The sequence below is a fragment of the Oscarella lobularis genome, chromosome 6 (assembly GCF_947507565.1).
Source record: "Oscarella lobularis chromosome 6, ooOscLobu1.1, whole genome shotgun sequence".
NCBI classification, from domain to species: domain Eukaryota; kingdom Metazoa; phylum Porifera; class Homoscleromorpha; order Homosclerophorida; family Oscarellidae; genus Oscarella; species Oscarella lobularis.
In genome coordinates this window covers 1677652-1694451 of record NC_089180.1, presented here as the reverse complement: position 1 = coordinate 1694451, position 16800 = coordinate 1677652, and the positions used below count along the sequence as shown (strand labels likewise).

The 16800-nt window shown below is 46.1% G+C and overlaps 2 protein-coding genes and 1 pseudogene across 2 annotated transcripts; all 3 read left to right on the top strand.

The window, feature by feature from the left end:
- Nucleotides 1-32: 32 nt before the first annotated feature.
- LOC136188536 (dual specificity protein phosphatase CDC14A-like) lies at nt 33-2000 on the top strand. The gene is made up of 10 exons (XM_065976265.1): nt 33-195; nt 259-349; nt 406-631; nt 815-891; nt 1044-1274; nt 1334-1389; nt 1447-1525; nt 1585-1635; nt 1702-1742; nt 1799-2000. Exons 1-9 carry the CDS (start codon nt 135-137, stop codon nt 1718-1720), a joined length of 891 nt encoding a protein of 296 aa, XP_065832337.1. The 5' UTR covers nt 33-134; the 3' UTR covers nt 1721-1742; nt 1799-2000.
- Nucleotides 1992-4174, top strand: LOC136188535 (exosome complex component RRP45 pseudogene; annotated as a pseudogene).
- Nucleotides 4175-4912: 738 nt separating this feature from the next.
- On the top strand, nt 4913-16575 carry LOC136188465 (uncharacterized). The gene is made up of 16 exons (XM_065976197.1): nt 4913-5089; nt 5140-5215; nt 5254-5340; nt 5460-5668; nt 5722-5782; nt 5906-6049; nt 6108-6221; nt 6272-6328; nt 6382-6451; nt 6504-6756; nt 6812-6883; nt 6965-7011; nt 7065-7663; nt 7721-7798; nt 15949-16039; nt 16086-16575. The coding sequence occupies exons 1-8, from the start codon at nt 4913-4915 to the stop codon at nt 6307-6309; spliced, it is 906 nt and encodes a 301-aa protein (XP_065832269.1). The 3' UTR covers nt 6310-6328; nt 6382-6451; nt 6504-6756; nt 6812-6883; nt 6965-7011; nt 7065-7663; nt 7721-7798; nt 15949-16039; nt 16086-16575.
- Nucleotides 16576-16800: the final 225 nt, after the last annotated feature.

Here is a 16800-nt window from a genome sequence, read left to right as displayed (position 1 = left end):
TACGTCATTCGCTTAGACCAATAGGCGTCGTCTCGATTCCCCACGGAGGCGGGTCGACTCTAGTGGCAACCGCTCGTCTAGAAGACGTTCCGTCGTTCGCTGCGAATGTTCAGTAAACTGTCAGACCGCTAATCATGACTTCGAGCGTGAGCATCGACAGAGAGCCGTCGACGAACGAATGCGAAGTGATCAAGGGTAAGGAAACGAAAGAGAGGGGAGGGGCACATCCCACGCGAATAATCCCCGATCGTTCGTCAGATCGCCTCTACTTCGCGACGCTTCGCACTTGTCCGCGTAGTACGCTTTCCGTACACTACTTCAACATCGACGACGAGTTTCATTACGAAAAGTAAGCGGGGAAACGGTCGAACCGGGTTCGCGAAGCCCGACACGTCTCCCCCACAGCTTTTACGCCGATTTCGGCCCTCTAAATCTCGCAATGCTCTATCGCTACTGCTGGAAACTAAACGAAACTCAAGGTAAATACGTCTTCGTCAGATGGACGCGTTCGAATGGCCTCTGCTTTTTTTTTCAGTCGAGCGCGTTAACGAAGAAGAAGATCGTCCATTACACGTCGTACGACAACAACCGAAAGCGAGCGAACGCTGCCTATCTCGTCGGTGCGTACGCGGTAAGTCTGGCGACTCGCCAAGAAAAAAAATCGAAAAAAAATCTGTCCGTCCGCTTACGTTATCGATCTCGAGACGCCCGGTCTCTCTCCCCCTCCGCATCAACACAGAGGCGCAGTATCGTCTCCTCTCCTCTACGAGCGGAGCTATCGTACTCTGAGACGTCTACGTGCTGTTTCTTTTAGATAATCTATCATCGGAAATCGCCCGAAGAAGTGTTCGCTTCGCTGACCTCGGGCCAGCCGCCTTATTTGCCATTCAGGTACGACAAAACGCATGGAAATTTTTCGTCGTTCGTCGCTCGTACGGGACAGAATGTCCTCATTACGCAAACGGATCGTTTTGCACGTGCCGGCGCTGTCGCCGCGCTGAAATCAGCAGGGGCGTTCATTGTTTTTTATTCGATGTTTATAGGGACGCGTCGTGCGGAAGCTACTTGAGCCTACGCGTGCGATTCGCGTGTCCCATAGGCTATCCGCGTCACGCCCCCGATACGTGTTGCGATTACTTTCGACGACACAACGTGACGTGCGTCGTTCGACTGAACCGAAAAATGTACGAAGCGAAGCGATTTCGCGAGGCGAACTTCGATCATCACGATCTCTATTTCGTCGACGGAAGTACGCCGGATAACACGATTCTCAAGTAGGAAAAAAAAACGATCGTCGATACGCACGCGATAAAAAATGTTGTTTTTTATAAAGGAAATTTTTTTCTATTGCCGAAAATTCGAAAGGGGCGATTGCTGTTCACTGCAAAGGTATTTCCGGTTCTTTTTGCGGTTTTTTTGCTGTTCCAAGCCTCCCTTTCTTTATAGCGGGTTTGGGGCGTACCGGCCACGTTGATTGCGTGGTACTCTATCGCTTCACCGCAGCGGAGGCAATTGCTTGGATAAGGTAAATCGCCACATGTATCTCTCTCCTGTTTATTGTTTCTATGGCGACGTTCGGTGCAGATTATGTCGGCCCGGTTCTGTCATCGAACCGCAGCAATACTATGTGGCCGAGTAAGTGGGCTCGCGATTTCATAACGAAGAATAACTTGGTTTAATTGTGGGGGATTTTTCATTCAGGAAACAGGCGTGGCTCTGACGAGAAGGGGAAATCCTCTACGGTAACGATGTAACGGGATGTGGGGGCGAGGTCTTTTATTGTCTCTTCTCTTCTCAGACTGAAGTTTGAAAGGACGAGCCGTCGCAAGGCGACAGTCTTCTCAAAATGAAAGCGTCGCATTGTTTCAGAGCTGGACGTGGACTGGAATTTCAAATTGAGATCATATAATTGGATGTTGCATCAACGAAGTTGGTAACCGACAATGTGTATCGTTGCTACATTTTTTATGTATTATTTTCTAATAAAAGTGTCAATGGCACCACTGTCTTGCAACCTCTCCATTGCTTCCATGTCAACAGATAGATCATTTATTGCTATATTCACCTGGCAGATGACCAGCAGCTTCTCTCAAGCTCAAAGACGTTTTCATCTCAGCTTTAGCTCTCAAAATGTTATAAAAAGGTTTCGTCGTCTTTCGTAAGCCTTGGGTAGTGTACCAGTGCGAGGAATGCCAAAAATTGCCAGCCATAATCGAGCTTTAGCGTGCGTTGTAGCCCCCACGTTTGTGCAGTTTTCAGCAATTTTCGCCATGAAAGGAGAGCCACTTACGACTTGCGAAGGCTCCTTTCTTCTCAATGCAATAAAAAAAGGCCATCGAATCGACGGCCGCAACGCGTACGACTACAGACACGTGCAAATCGCGTTCGGTCCAACGCGCGGCCACTGCGAAGGGGAGACGCGCGTTCTAGCGCAGGCGACGTGCGACCTTGTGAAGCCGGACGGCATTCTCAGCTTCAACGTCGATCTCTCGCCCATGGCGTCGCCGCGTTTCGACGTCGCGCAAACTCGGGAATCGAGCGTCGAACTCGTGCGACTGCTCGAACGCACGATCAAGGAATCGCGCGCCGTCGACACCGAATCGCTGTGCGTCGTCGCCGGCGCGAAAGTCTGGGCGATTCGCGTCGACGTTCGCGCGCTGAACGACGACGGAAATTTGTGCGACTGTTGCGCGCTCGGCGCCATGGCAACCCTCGCGCACTTTCGTCGACCGGACGCGAGCGTTTCCGACGATCGCGTGACCGTGTAGGTGGCGACGGAGCGACCGCTCGTGCCGCTTACCGTTCATCACGTGCCGCTCTGCGCGAGTTTTGCGTTTTTCGACGACGGTCGCTTTGATCCGTCGCGATTGGAGGAGGGCGTCATGGTTATCGTGGCGATGAATAAGCACGGCGAAGTGTGCTGTCTTCAAATGGGCGGCGGCGTGGCTCTGCACGCCGAGCAAATTATTCGATGCACGAAGATTGCCATGGTGAAAGTTAATGAATTGGTGGAGAAAATTGATAGTGCATTGGCCTCGGATGAGGCGCTTAGAAGTGGAGAGAAAGGCGAGGAGAAGATGGATGAAGATGCTGCTTTGATTACTCATGCAAAGAAGGAATCATCTGCTGTTGATCCTGACGAGGTGGAAAGTTACACTGTGACGACGGAAAAAGAGATGTCTTCTGTAAATGATGATGATGCTGTTCAATGGATTCGACCTGGAACGGCGAGAATTGCGAACGGACATTTAGATCCATCGTCTGGTCCAGTGTTAGAAAGGGAAACTGATACTGTCACTGATGAGGCGAAAAGCAAAAAGATCACCGAGAAAAAGCAGAAGCAGCAGAAGAAAAAGAAAATGAGACCGCCTGCAAAGAGTAGCGATGAGGAGGAGGAGGAGGAGGATTTGGAAGAGATCGTTGTGCTGACTGGAGCTGATTTCTTGGGCTCCAAAACGAATACCGGTATACCAACAATGTTTCAGACAGTGGCACAACAGTGGATTTGTCATTAGCAATGAAACGACCAGCCGAAAAGAGAAAGTCTCGCGAAAAGGAAGCAAAAAGAATTCGGCACTAAAATAGAATGGGCATACAGTAATTTGTACCATGTACAAGAAGCTCATGTAGCCGGCCCCATGTAGCCATTTCATGTAGCCATTCATACGTATATAGCCAACACGTATTGCGCAGTTTTTACGCGGACGAGTGCGCAGAGTTAAACCAATGGACGCCGTTCTGCGAAAGATTGGCGAAGGCAGCTACGGTGACGTGTATCTGATAGAGCACATCGACAAAAAGAAAGAGGTAAGAGCGACAAAGCTAGGCGAGATCGCATCGCAACGCCAACATTTTTCTACCCGTCGCTCTCAGTTCGTTGTCAAGCAAATCGAATTAGGAGACGCGTCCGAGAAGGAAAGAAAGGCAGCGGAGCAAGAAGTCGGTCTAGTCTACGATAAAACCGTTTGGGAAATGTTTTGGCTGACGATCCCGGAACGAAGTTCCGGTCGTCTTCATTGCCTCGAATAGTCACGTGGGGGAGATTTATTATTAGGGAATTGTCGCGGCGATCGTTTTATTTTTTCAATGCGCATTTTGATCACCGGGGACGGGAAGCTCGGCTCGAAAGTGCGGTGGCTTCGTTTCGCCTACCCAAGATCCTATTGAAGTGTAATCTCTATTTTGTCGAAACGTCATCCGTCGCTATTATTACCGACGACTATTTGGAGGAGATTTGGCCACACGACAAGTCGATGATCGATCTGAAAAAGCATCTTCCCATAATGCAATCCGGAGCTCTTCTTCATCAGAAAAGTCGTGAAATTGAGAAGGATGTTACGTACATCGAAGAAGATCAATGCGCCGACGATTTTAGATTCAACTTGATGCGAAGTCTTTCTGTAACCCAGTCTCTCCCTTCTACTTCGAGTTATGTACACATCAACTGAGTGTAACGTTTTGTAGCTTTTTTGACAGGTGTTGCTTGTGTAGTGTAGAGTGTGACTTGGTTGTTTTTGATAGATAAACGAAAAAGAAATTGGCGTCAGCGTGGAACATTCATCTCCCATGATGGACACATATCTACTGTATGGACATACGTGGACACACCGTATCTATATGGGCACACCGGAAGCTTAGAGCGCGCGCGAGGTAACGCTGAGTAAGGAAAAAATTCAGTTTGCGAAAGAGAAATGGGATGGATCGGCGCAACGTCTTCGAAATTGGGCAGAGTGGGGGAGAGACCGACGATTCATACGGGTTCTTGCGTCCGCATGACGCCACACCTTTGAATGGCCGTTTACACAAGATCGACTCGCCACCCTGCATGTCCTCTCGACCTTACGCCGCCGCGATGACATCACGAACGAACTCACGCGATTCTAAGAACCTTTTGTATATCGTAGCACCTGCAATGGGAACCGTACGCTGGCGACGCGGATTTTTACTTGGTAAGAGACTTCTCCTTTCCTTTTTGTCGTCTCGCTTCTTCTTTTCGTCGTCGTCCGTCGCTTCTCTCCTTCGGCTCCGCGCGCACAATTCGATAATCGCTCCCGTCGAGCCGTCTACGACGATCATTATCGTTCAGAGGGCGAGCAAGAAAAGCTGACTCTTTTTCTCTTGTTCTTTTTTAACACCCAGTGCGGGAATCCTGCGTGTTCACATCTGCCGACGTATAACGACGACCCGATCGACGAAGTGTTACGAACGCTGCACGGTTCTCTTCCCACACTCTAAGCACTCTTTTTTTGCGAGGCGATCTTTTTTTTAGACGGCAGCCTGTAAACAACTCGTGTCAGTTCTATAGCAAGGCGCTGAAGGAGCCACGCAATGGAACGGCAAGTGAGTTTGTACTAAACGCTGGGCGGGACTCTTCGGATGTTATAAGTGGAATTTGAATACTGTTTCATTTTAAATTAAACACCCGACTGTCTGTTCTTTTTGAAAATGATTATATTTAGGCTTTTCTCCTGCGAATCCGTATCTGCCCGGTTTTCCTGGTGCTCCCGTTTGGAATTCGCCGAACGAACTTCGGTGGCCGGCACCCGTTCCTCTCTATCCCAATTTTACGGTCGGAATTGAACGTGGCGTCGTTTTTCTGCTTCAATACGCCGAACTCAAGTGCAGCATGGATGTGGACGATGTTGCTTGGCTAACCGTCGACTTTCCTGTAAGTAAAAGAAACGAATTTCTTTTCTTCCGACCTATGTCCTTTGTGTGTAGAAAGAATCACCGTCTTTCGTTATGACTGATCTATTGAAGGAAATGGACACAGCGAGAAAATGTACGTCTTTCGCGTGGCGTCCGTGAATGCAAACGGAACGCGCGGCTTCTCCCCTGTATCGACTAAGTACAACTGGGAGCGTTGTCGCGACGGCGTACAGTAATAGTATCATCCCTTGTATAGGTGCATATAGTCGCCAACGTCAATGCATCGGTGGCAGTCCCAACATTGTTGTGCCCACGAGCATCGACCCGTCTTTCGTTGGTTTTGTTGATGAACAAGAACTCGAGGCGACTCTCAAAGTCAAGTGGAGTGCACCTGCACAACGTGAGATAGGATGAACTTTTAGCGCGACTATTGTTTTGCACATTCTTTATTCTCTTAGATGTTTCTTCGTGCTATCACGTACAATTGTGTACGAGAGAAGTACAAGATTATACCCGAATTAAGCGTCACGTGCAAGAACGAGACACGTGCCCATACCATCACTACACAAGGAGTACGTCTCGAAATAAAACTTTGCTAAGCGTGTGAACTGGCTTTCTTTAGTTGTCTGTCGACTTGTCGGTGACCGTACGTTCGTCTGAGTGCGTCTACGACGTCTACGTAAGGACTGGTGGCGCATTTTTTCGACGTTATATCGTGTACCGTTTCTTTAGGTATCGTCTATAGCTACGCTAGTTAGGAATTCAAAAGTCGTCAGTAGAGATTACGTCACCTTGAATTCGAGTAAAAAGCGAACGTACATTCATTGCAATTTCTAAATCTGAAATCGCTATAGGCTCCTTGTTCAAGACATGGGATGACCCTACGTACACCTCTGACGTTTTTTACCTTCTCTCACAGCTACAACTAAACCGAGATTTCTTCGCATTCGCATGTTCAAGACGCCCGATCGTCGCGTCAGCGTCACGTTAACGTGGTCCGCCCTGCTGAATTCTCCGAACATCCTATTGGGGTTTCAGATCCTCTATGGCTACAATCATCTGACCGCTCCTGATTTTGACGAAATAGCCAGAATTGAAGTTGATGTGGTACAAGCGCAGACCGAATATATTTTGAAAATAATCGCGAGGGTAATTTCCACAGAATGAAGGCGTCGACGGAAACTACACGGTGCCTTTGAAATCAGTTGAACCAAACAGAGAGCGCTTTTTCCGAGTAAGCCTTCTTCCTTCCTTCCTTCCTTCCTTCCTTCCTTCTTTTTGCGCGTTAATTCTTTGTTTTGCTGGTGTCATCTAGGTACAAACCTGTTTTTGAGTCAGATGAAAAATTTGTCACGACTTTAGGTTGGGAGCTGCCTTCCGCTACTTTTGATCAGAGAGACGCTGTTTCTCTTTAGCCTATGATCCGCCTCCGCCGCCCAACCAACTCAACGTGTCGACTCTAATCGTCGATCAAAAGCTACATCGCTTTCGGGCAATCTTCACGTGGATCGATCCCGTAGCCGAAACCGCGTACGACTACCAACCGCTCGGAATCAATCTGACCGTTTTGGTGGTGGGCGATGCGTTTCGTTCGCCCGGACGTCGACGCCGCGAAAGAAGCTCAGCTACGAGTTGGACGGCAATTTCAGCGATCAGGAGTCGACGTACGAGGATTCTCTTCTCTCGTGGGAAGACGTCACCGGATCGGCGAGGCACGAGGTGGCGGCGGCGGAGTGTTGGATTTACACCGTTCGCTACTCTATCACGTCACGCCTTTGGACGGGCTCGAGTTTAGCAAGCAGTTCGGAATCGACGAAAAAAATTTCAGCAAGTGTGGGTGAAAGCCGTTGGTCTCGTCGTGAGCAGCACGGCGCACCAGCGCGTCTTCGTTTCGTTGTCGCGCAACGACGAAGAAGACGTCGCCAGAGAACGGGCTTTGTATCATTGCGACGAATTTGGGACGTATTGTCTATCTGTTCTTCATCGAATTACCGAAGTCATGAGCTTAGTTGTCGTAAGAGTGGAATTGGGGCATCGTGGTGCGACGGAATTGACGGTCGTGCTCTTTTAGGGCCGCGAATCGACGTCGTCGAGTTGGAAGCACTAGGGTCGACTCGTTCACTCAGCTGAAACTGTCATTCGAATTCAGGTACACTACAGTACTTACTGGAGAGACCCGTTGGCTAGCCCCTGTAATTTCGCTGTAGTTTATTAGAGGAGAGACTTGTTGGCTAACCCCCTGTAATTTCGCTGTAATTTATTACAGGAGAGACCCGTTGGCTAGCCCCTGTAATTTCGCTGTAATTTATTACAGGAGAGACCCGTTGGCTAGCCCCTGAAATTTCGCTGTAATTTATTACATGAGAGACCCGTTGACTAGCTTCTCTAATTTCGCTCTAATTTATTACAGGAGAGACCCGTTGGCTAGCCCCTGTAATTTCGCTGTAATTTATTACAGGAGAGACCCGTTGGCTAGCCCCTGTAATTTCGCTGTAATTTATTACAGGAGAGACCCTTTGGCTAGCCCCTGTATTTTCGCTGTAATTTATTACAGGAGAGATCCGTTTGCTGGCCCCTGTAATTTCGCTGTAATTTACTACAGGAGAGATCCATTTGCTAGCCCCTGTAATTTCGCTGTAATTTATTACAGGAGAGACCCGTTAGCTAGCCCCTGTAATTTCGCTGTAATTTATTACAGGAGAGACCCGTTGGCTAGCCCCTGTAATTTCGCTGTAATTTATTACAGGAGAGACCCGTTGGCTAGCCCCTGTAATTTCGCTGTAATTTATTACAGGAGAGACCCGTTGGCTAGCCCCTGTAATTTCGCTGTAATTTATTACAGGAGAGACCCGTTGGCTAGCCCCTGAAATTTCGCTGTAATTTATTACATGAGAGACCCGTTGACTAGCTTCTCTAATTTCGCTCTAATTTATTACAGGAGAGACCCGTTGGCTAGCCCCTGTAATTTCGCTGTAATTTATTACAGGAGAGACCCGTTGGCTAGCCCCTGTAATTTCGCTGTAATTTATTACAGGAGAGACCCTTTGGCTAGCCCCTGTATTTTCGCTGTAATTTATTACAGGAGAGATCCGTTTGCTGGCCCCTGTAATTTCGCTGTAATTTACTACAGGAGAGATCCATTTGCTAGCCCCTGTAATTTCGCTGTAATTTATTACAGGAGAGACCCGTTGGCTAGCCCCTGTAATTTCGCTGTAATTTATTACAGGAGAGACCCGTTAGCTAGCCCCTGTAATTTCGCTGTAATTTATTACAGGAGAGATCCATTTGCTAGCCCCTGTAATTTCGCTCTAATTTATTACAGGAGAGACCCGTTGGCTAGCCCCTGTATTTTCGCTGTAATTTATTACAGGAGAGATCCGTTTGCTGGCCCCTGTAATTTCGCTGTAATTTACTACAGGAGAGATCCATTTGCTAGCCCCTGTAATTTCGCTGTAATTTACTACAGGAGAGATCCATTTGCTAGCCCCTGTAATTTCGCTGTAATTTATTACAGGAGAGACCCGTTAGCTAGCCCCTGTAATTTCGCTGTAATTTATTACAGCAGAGATCCGTTTGCTGGCCCCTGTAATTTCGCTGTAATTTATTACAGGAGAGACCCTTTGGCTAGCCCCTGTATTTTCGCTGTAATTTATTACAGGAGAGATCCGTTTGCTGGCCCCTGTAATTTCGCTGTAATTTACTACAGGAGAGATCCATTTGCTAGCCCCTGTAATTTCGCTGTAATTTACTACAGGAGAGATCCATTTGCTAGCCCCTGTAATTTCGCTGTAATTTATTACAGGAGAGACCCGTTAGCTAGCCCCTGTAATTTCGCTGTAATTTATTACAGGAGAGACCCGTTGGCTAGCCCCTGTATTTTCGCTGTAATTTATTACAGGAGAGACCCGTTAGCTAGCCCCTGTAATTTCGCTGTAATTTATTACAGGAGAGACCCGTTGGCTAGCCCCTGTATTTTCGCTGTAATTTATTACAGGAGAGATCCGTTTGCTAGCCCCTGTATTTTCGCTGTAATTTATTACAGGAGAGATCCGTTTGCTGGCCCCTGTAATTTCGCTGTAATTTATTACAGGAGAGACCCGTTAGCTAGCCCCTGTAATTTCGCTGTAATTTATTACAGCAGAGATCCGTTTGCTGGCCCCTGTAATTTCGCTGTAATTTATTACAGGAGAGACCCGTTGGCTAGCCCCTGTAATTTCGCTGTAATTTATTACAGGAGAGACCCTTTGGCTAGCCCCTGTATTTTCGCTGTAATTTATTACAGGAGAGATCCGTTTGCTGGCCCCTGTAATTTCGCTGTAATTTACTACAGGAGAGATCCATTTGCTAGCCCCTGTAATTTCGCTGTAATTTACTACAGGAGAGATCCATTTGCTAGCCCCTGTAATTTCGCTGTAATTTATTACAGGAGAGACCCGTTAGCTAGCCCCTGTAATTTCGCTGTAATTTATTACAGGAGAGACCCGTTGGCTAGCCCCTGTATTTTCGCTGTAATTTATTACAGGAGAGACCCGTTAGCTAGCCCCTGTAATTTCGCTGTAATTTATTACAGGAGAGACCCGTTAGCTAGCCCCTGTAATTTCGCTGTAATTTATTACAGGAGAGACCCGTTAGCTAGCCCCTGTAATTTCGCTGTAATTTATTACAGGAGAGACCCGTTGGCTAGCCCCTGTATTTTCGCTGTAATTTATTACAGGAGAGACCCGTTAGCTAGCCCCTGTAATTTCGCTGTAATTTATTACAGGAGAGACCCGTTGGCTAGCCCCTGTATTTTCGCTGTAATTTATTACAGGAGAGACCCGTTAGCTAGCCCCTGTAATTTCGCTGTAATTTATTACAGGAGAGACCCGTTGGCTAGCCCCTGTATTTTCGCTGTAATTTATTACAGGAGAGATCCGTTTGCTAGCCCCTGTATTTTCGCTGTAATTTATTACAGGAGAGATCCGTTTGCTGGCCCCTGTAATTTCGCTGTAATTTACTACAGGAGAGATCCATTTGCTAGCCCCTGTAATTTCGCTGTAATTTACTACAGGAGAGATCCATTTGCTAGCCCCTGTAATTTCGCTGTAATTTACTACAGGAGAGATCCATTTGCTAGCCCCTGTAATTTCGCTGTAATTTATTACAGGAGAGATCCGTTTGCTGGCCCCTGTAATTTCGCTGTAATTTATTACAGGAGAGACCCGTTGGCTAGCCCCTGTAATTTCGCTGTAATTTATTACATGAGAGACTCGTTGGCTAGCCGCTGTAATTTCGCTGTAATTTATTACAGGAGAGACCCTTTGGCTAGCCCCTGTATTTTCACTGTAATTTATTACAGGAGAGACCCGTTAGCTAGCCCCTGTAATTTCGCTGTAATTTATTACAGGAGATACCCGTTAGCTAGCCCCTGTAATTTCGCTGTAATTTATTACAGGAGAGACCCGTTGGCTAGTCCCTGTAATTTCGCTGTAATTTATTACAGGAGAGATCCGTTTGCTAGCCCCTGTAATTTTGCTGTAGTTTATTACAGGAGAGATGCGTTGGCTATCCCCTGTAATTTCGCTGTAATTTATTACAGGAGAGACTTGTTGGCTAACCCTTTGTAATTTTGCTGTAGTTTATTACAGGAGAGACCCGTTGGCTAACTCCCTGTAATTTCGCTTTCATTTATTACAGGAGAGACCCTTTGGCTAGCCCCCTGTAATTTCGCTGTAATTTATTACAGGAGAGACCCGTTGGTTAGCCCCTGTAATTTCGCTGTAGTTTATTACAGAAGAGACCCGTTGGTTAGCCCCTGTAATTTCGCTCTAGGTTATTACAGGAGAGACCCGTTGGCTACCCCCTGTAATTTCGCTGTAATTTATTACATGTGAGACCCGTTGACTAGCTTCTCTAATTTCGCTCTAATTTATTACAGGAGAGACCCGTTGGCTAGCCCCTGTAATTTCGCTGTAATTTATTACAGGAGAGACCCTTTGGCTAGCCCCTGTATTTTCGCTGTAATTTATTACAGGAGAGATCGGTTTTCTAGCCCCTGTAATTTCGCTGTCATTTATTACAGGAGAGACTCGTTGGCTAGCCCCTGTAATTTTGCTGTAGTTTATTGCAGGAGAGATGCGTTGGCTATCCCCTGTAATTTCGCTGTAATTTGTTACAGGAGAGACTTGTTGGCTAACCCCCTGTAATTTCGCTGTAGTTTATTACAGGAGAGACCCGTTGGCTAGCCTCTGTAATTTCGCTGTAATTTATTACAGGAGAGTCCCTTTGGCTAGCCCCTGTATTTTCGCTGTAATTTATTACAGGAGAGACCCGTTGGCTAGCCCCTGTAATTTCGCTGTAATTTATTACAGTAGAGACCCGTTGGCTAGCCCCTGTAATTTCGCTGTAATTTATTACAGGAGAGACCCGTTGGCTAGCCCCTGTAATTTCGCTGTAATTTATTACAGGAGAGACCCTTTGGCTAGCCCCTGTAATTTCGCTGTCATTTATTACAGGAGAGATCCATTTGCTAGCCCCTGTAATTTCGCTGTAGTTTATTACAGGAGAGACCCGTTGGCTAGCCTCTGTAATTTCGCTGTAATTTATTACAGGAGAGTCCCTTTTGCTAGCCCCTGTATTTTCGCTGTAATTTATTACAGGAGAGTCCCTTTGGCTAGCCCCTGTATTTTCGCTGTAATTTATTACAGTAGAGACCCGTTGGCTAGCCCCTGTAATTTCGCTGTAATTTATTGCAGGAGAGACCCGTTGGCTAGCCCCTGTAATTTCGCTGTAATTTATTACATTAGAGACCCGTTGGCTAGCCCCTGTAATTTCGCTGTAATTTATTACAGGAGAGACCCGTTGACTAGCTTCTCTAATTTCGCTGTAATTTATTACATCAGACACTCGTTAGCTAACCCCTGTAATTTCGCTGTAATTTATTACAGGAGAGACCCGTTGGCTAGCCCCTGTAATTTCGCTGTAATTTATTACAGGAGAGACCCGTTAGCTAGCCCCTGTAATTTCGCTGTAATTTATTACAGGAGAGACCCGTTGGCTAGCCCCTGTAATTTCGCTGTAATTTATTACAGGAGAGACCCGTTGGCTAGTCCCTGTAATTTCGCTGTAATTTATTACAGGAGAGATCTGTTTGCTAGCCCCTGTAATTTTGCTGTAGTTTATTACAGGAGAGATGCGTTGGCTATCCCCTGTAATTTCGCTGTAATTTATTACAGGAGAGACTTGTTGGCTAACCCTTTGTAATTTTGCTGTAGTTTATTACAGGAGAGACCCGTTGGTGAGCCCCTGTAATTTCGCTGTAATTTATTACAAGAGAGACCCGTTGGTTACCCCTGTAATTTTGCTGTAATTTATTACAGGAGAGACTTGTTGGCTAACTCCCTGTAATTTCGCTTTAATTTATTGCAGGAGAGACCCGTTGGCTAACCCTCTATAATTTCGCTGTAGTTTATTACAGGAGAGACCCGTTGGTTAGCCACTGTAATTTCGTTGTAGTTTACTACAGGAGAGACCCGTTGGCTAGCCCTTGTAAATTCGCTGTAATTTATTAGAGGAGTGACTTGTTGGCTAACCCCCTGTAATTTTGCTGTAATTTATTAGAGGAGAGATCCGTTTGCTAGCCCCTGTAATTTCGCTGTAATTTATTACAGGAGAGACCCGTTGGCTAACCCCCTGTAATTTCGCTGTATTTTATTACAGGAGAGACCCGTTAGCTAGCCCCAGTAATTTCGCTGTAATTTATTACAGAAGAGACCCGTTGGCTAGCCCCTGTAATTTCGCTGTATTTTATTACAGGAGGGACCCGTTGGCTAGCCCCTGTAATTTCGCTGTAATTTATTACAGGAGAGACCCGTTTGCTAGCCCCTGTAATTTTGCTGTACTTTATTACAGGAGAGATACGTTGGCTTTCCCCTGTAATTTCGCTGTAATTTATTACAGGAGAGACCCGTAGGCTAGCCCCTGTAATTTCGCTGTAATTTATTAGAGGAGTGACTTGTTGGCTAACCCCCTGTAATTTCGCTGTAATTTATTACAGGAGAGACCCGTAGGCTAGCCCCTGTAATTTCGCTGTAATTTATTTGAGGAGTGACTTGTTGGCTAACCCCCTGTAATTTCGCTGTCATTTATTACAGGAGAGACTCGTTGGCTAGCCCCTGTAATTTCGCTGTAATTTATTACATGAGAGACGCGTTGGCTAGCCCCTGTAATTTCGCTGTAATTTATTACAGGAGAGACCCGTTGGTTAGCCCCTGTAATTTCGCTGTAGTTTATTACAGGAGAGACCCGTTGGCCAGTCCCTGTAATTTCGCTGTCATTTATTACAGGAGAGACCCGTTGGCTAGCCCCTGTAATTTCGCTGTAATTTATTACAGGAGAGACCCGTTGGCTAACCCCCTGTAAATTCGCTGTAATTTATTACAGGAGAGACCCGTTGGCTAGCCCCTGTAATTTCGCTGTAATTTATTACAGGAGAGACCCGTTGGCTAGCCCCTGTAAATTCGCTGTAATTTATTACAGGAGAGACCCGTTGGCTAGCCTCTGTAAATTCGCTGTAATTTATTACAGGAGAGACCCGTTAGCTAGCCCCAGTAATTTCGCTGTAATTTAGTACAGGAGAGACCCGTTGACTAGCTTCTGCGATTTCGCTGTAGTTTATTACAGGAGAGACCCGTTGGTCAGCCCCTGTAATTTTGCTGTAGTTTATTACAGGAGAGATGCGTTGGCTATCCCCTGTAATTTCGCTGTAATTTATTACAGGAGAGACTTGTTGGCTAACCCCCTGTAATTTCGCTGTAATTTATTACAGGAGAGACCCGTTGACTAGCTTCTGCAATTTCGCTGTAATTTATTACAGGAGAGACCCGTTGGCTAGCCCCTGTAATTTCGCTGTAATTTATTACAGGAGAGACCCGTTGGTTAGCCCCTGTAATTTCGCTGTAATTTATTACAGGAGAGACCCGTTGGCTAGCCCCTTTAATTTCGCTGTAATTTATTACATGAGAGACCCTTTGGCTAGCCCCTGTATTTTCGCTGTAATTTATTACAGGAGAGACCCGCTGGCTATCCCCTTTAATTTCGCTGTAATTTATTACAGGAGAGACCCGTTGGCTAACCCCCTGTAATTTCGCTTTAATTTATTACAGGAGAGACCCGTTGGCTAGCCCCTGTAATTTCGCTATAATTTATTACAGGAGAGACCCGTTGGCTAGCCCCTGTAATTTCGCTGTAATTTATTACAGGAGAGACCCGTTGGCTAACCCCCTGTAATTTCGCTGTATTTTATTACAGGAGAGACCCGTTAGCTAGCCCCAGTAATTTCGCTGTAATTTATTACAGAAGAGACCCGTTGGCTAGCCCCTGTAATTTCGCTGTATTTTATTACAGGAGGGACCCGTTGGCTAGCCCCTGTAATTTCGCTGTAATTTATTACAGGAGAGACCCGTTTGCTAGCCCCTGTAATTTCGCTGTAATTTATTAGAGGAGTGACTTGTTGGCTAACCCCCTGTAATTTTGCTGTAATTTATTTCAGGAGAGATCCGTTTGCTAGCCCCTGTAATTTCGCTGTAATTTATTACAGGCGAAACCTGTTGGCTAACTCCCTGTAATTTCGCTTTAATTTATTACAGGAGAGACCCGTTGGCTAACCCCTTGTTATTTCGCTGTAATTTATTACAGGAGAGACCCGTTGGCTATCCCCTGTAATTTCGCTGTAATTTATTACAGGAGAGACCCGTTGGTTAGCCCCTGTAATTTCGCTGTAGTTTATTACAGGAGAGACCCGTTGGCTAGCCCCTGTAATTTCGCTGTAATTTATTACAGGAGAGATCCATTTGCTAGCTCCTGTAATTTCGCTGTAATTTATTACAGGAGAGACCCGTTAGCTAGCCTCTGTAATTTCGCTGTAATTTATTACAGGAGAGACCCGTTTGCTAGTCCCTGTAATTTCGCTGTAATTTTTTACAGGAGAGATCCGTTTCCTAGCCCCTGTAATTTTGCTGTTGTTTATTACAGGAGAGACGCGTTGGCTATCCCCTGTAATTTCGCTGTAATTTATTACAGTAGAGACCCGTTGGCTAACCTCCTGTAATTTCGCTGTAATTTATTACAGGAGAGACCCGTTGGCTAGCCCCTGTAATTTCGCTGTAATTTATTGCAGGAGAGACCCTTTGGCTAGCCCCTGTATTTTCGCTGTATTTTATTACAGGAGATCCGTTTGCTAGCCCCTGTAATTTCGCTGTCATTTATTACAGGAGAGACTTGTTGGCTAACCCCCTGTAATTTCGCTGTAATTTATTACAGGAGAGAAGCGTTAGGAAGTGTACTCTGGCGGAGATGAGTCCGAGGGTGACATTTAATGATTTTGGGAAATCCAAAGTTGCCCGAGAGCGGAGTAAGGATCACATAGAATGTTTTATTTTTAATTGTTTATTTTTCAGGTGTATCATCAAGTAGCTAAATTGTTTCACAATGACGAGAATCTTCTTCAGGAATTTGGGCAATTTCTTCCAAAAAATTACTGCTCAATTGCAACAGCAACTCCCCCCGGAAGTGGTCCAAGCAAGCAAATGACGTCATCCGCGACGGACTAATCTTGGATTACTCCTGGGACAGGCTGCTACACAGCAGAGAGAAAAACTGCAACAAGTGGGAAAAATCAATAAGGAGGCATACATGTAGCAAAGACGGCAAGCGACAAGCACTAAAGAGCGCGGTATGATAACTGTCTTTTCTTTTTCAGTTTCACATTCTTATTCTTTAGGGAGAGCGTCCTGGGTATGACGTCATAAAACTGCTCCGGTGCCCTGAGCACGACGCCGTCACAAAAAACTGCTCCTCCAGGGTCCTGGGCAAGACCCTAGTGCACCAAAACTGCCCGAACATAAACTATGCACAATTTTTTTCATATTTTTATTAAAAATAAAATTCTTTCCGCTCTCATTTTCGCCCTATCTAGCCTAACGCTGACGTGGAGGACTAACGCGCTCGCGAGCGTTAGGCGAAGCCACGGGGCTGAGCAACAAACAGCTTATAGAGCACTTGCGTTTACGTCACAAAATGACGTATTTATGCCCAAACCCGTATTTCCGCAGGACAAATTTTAGTGTGGCTAGTAGTCTCTCCCCGACGATATGAAATCGCGGTACCAAAAAA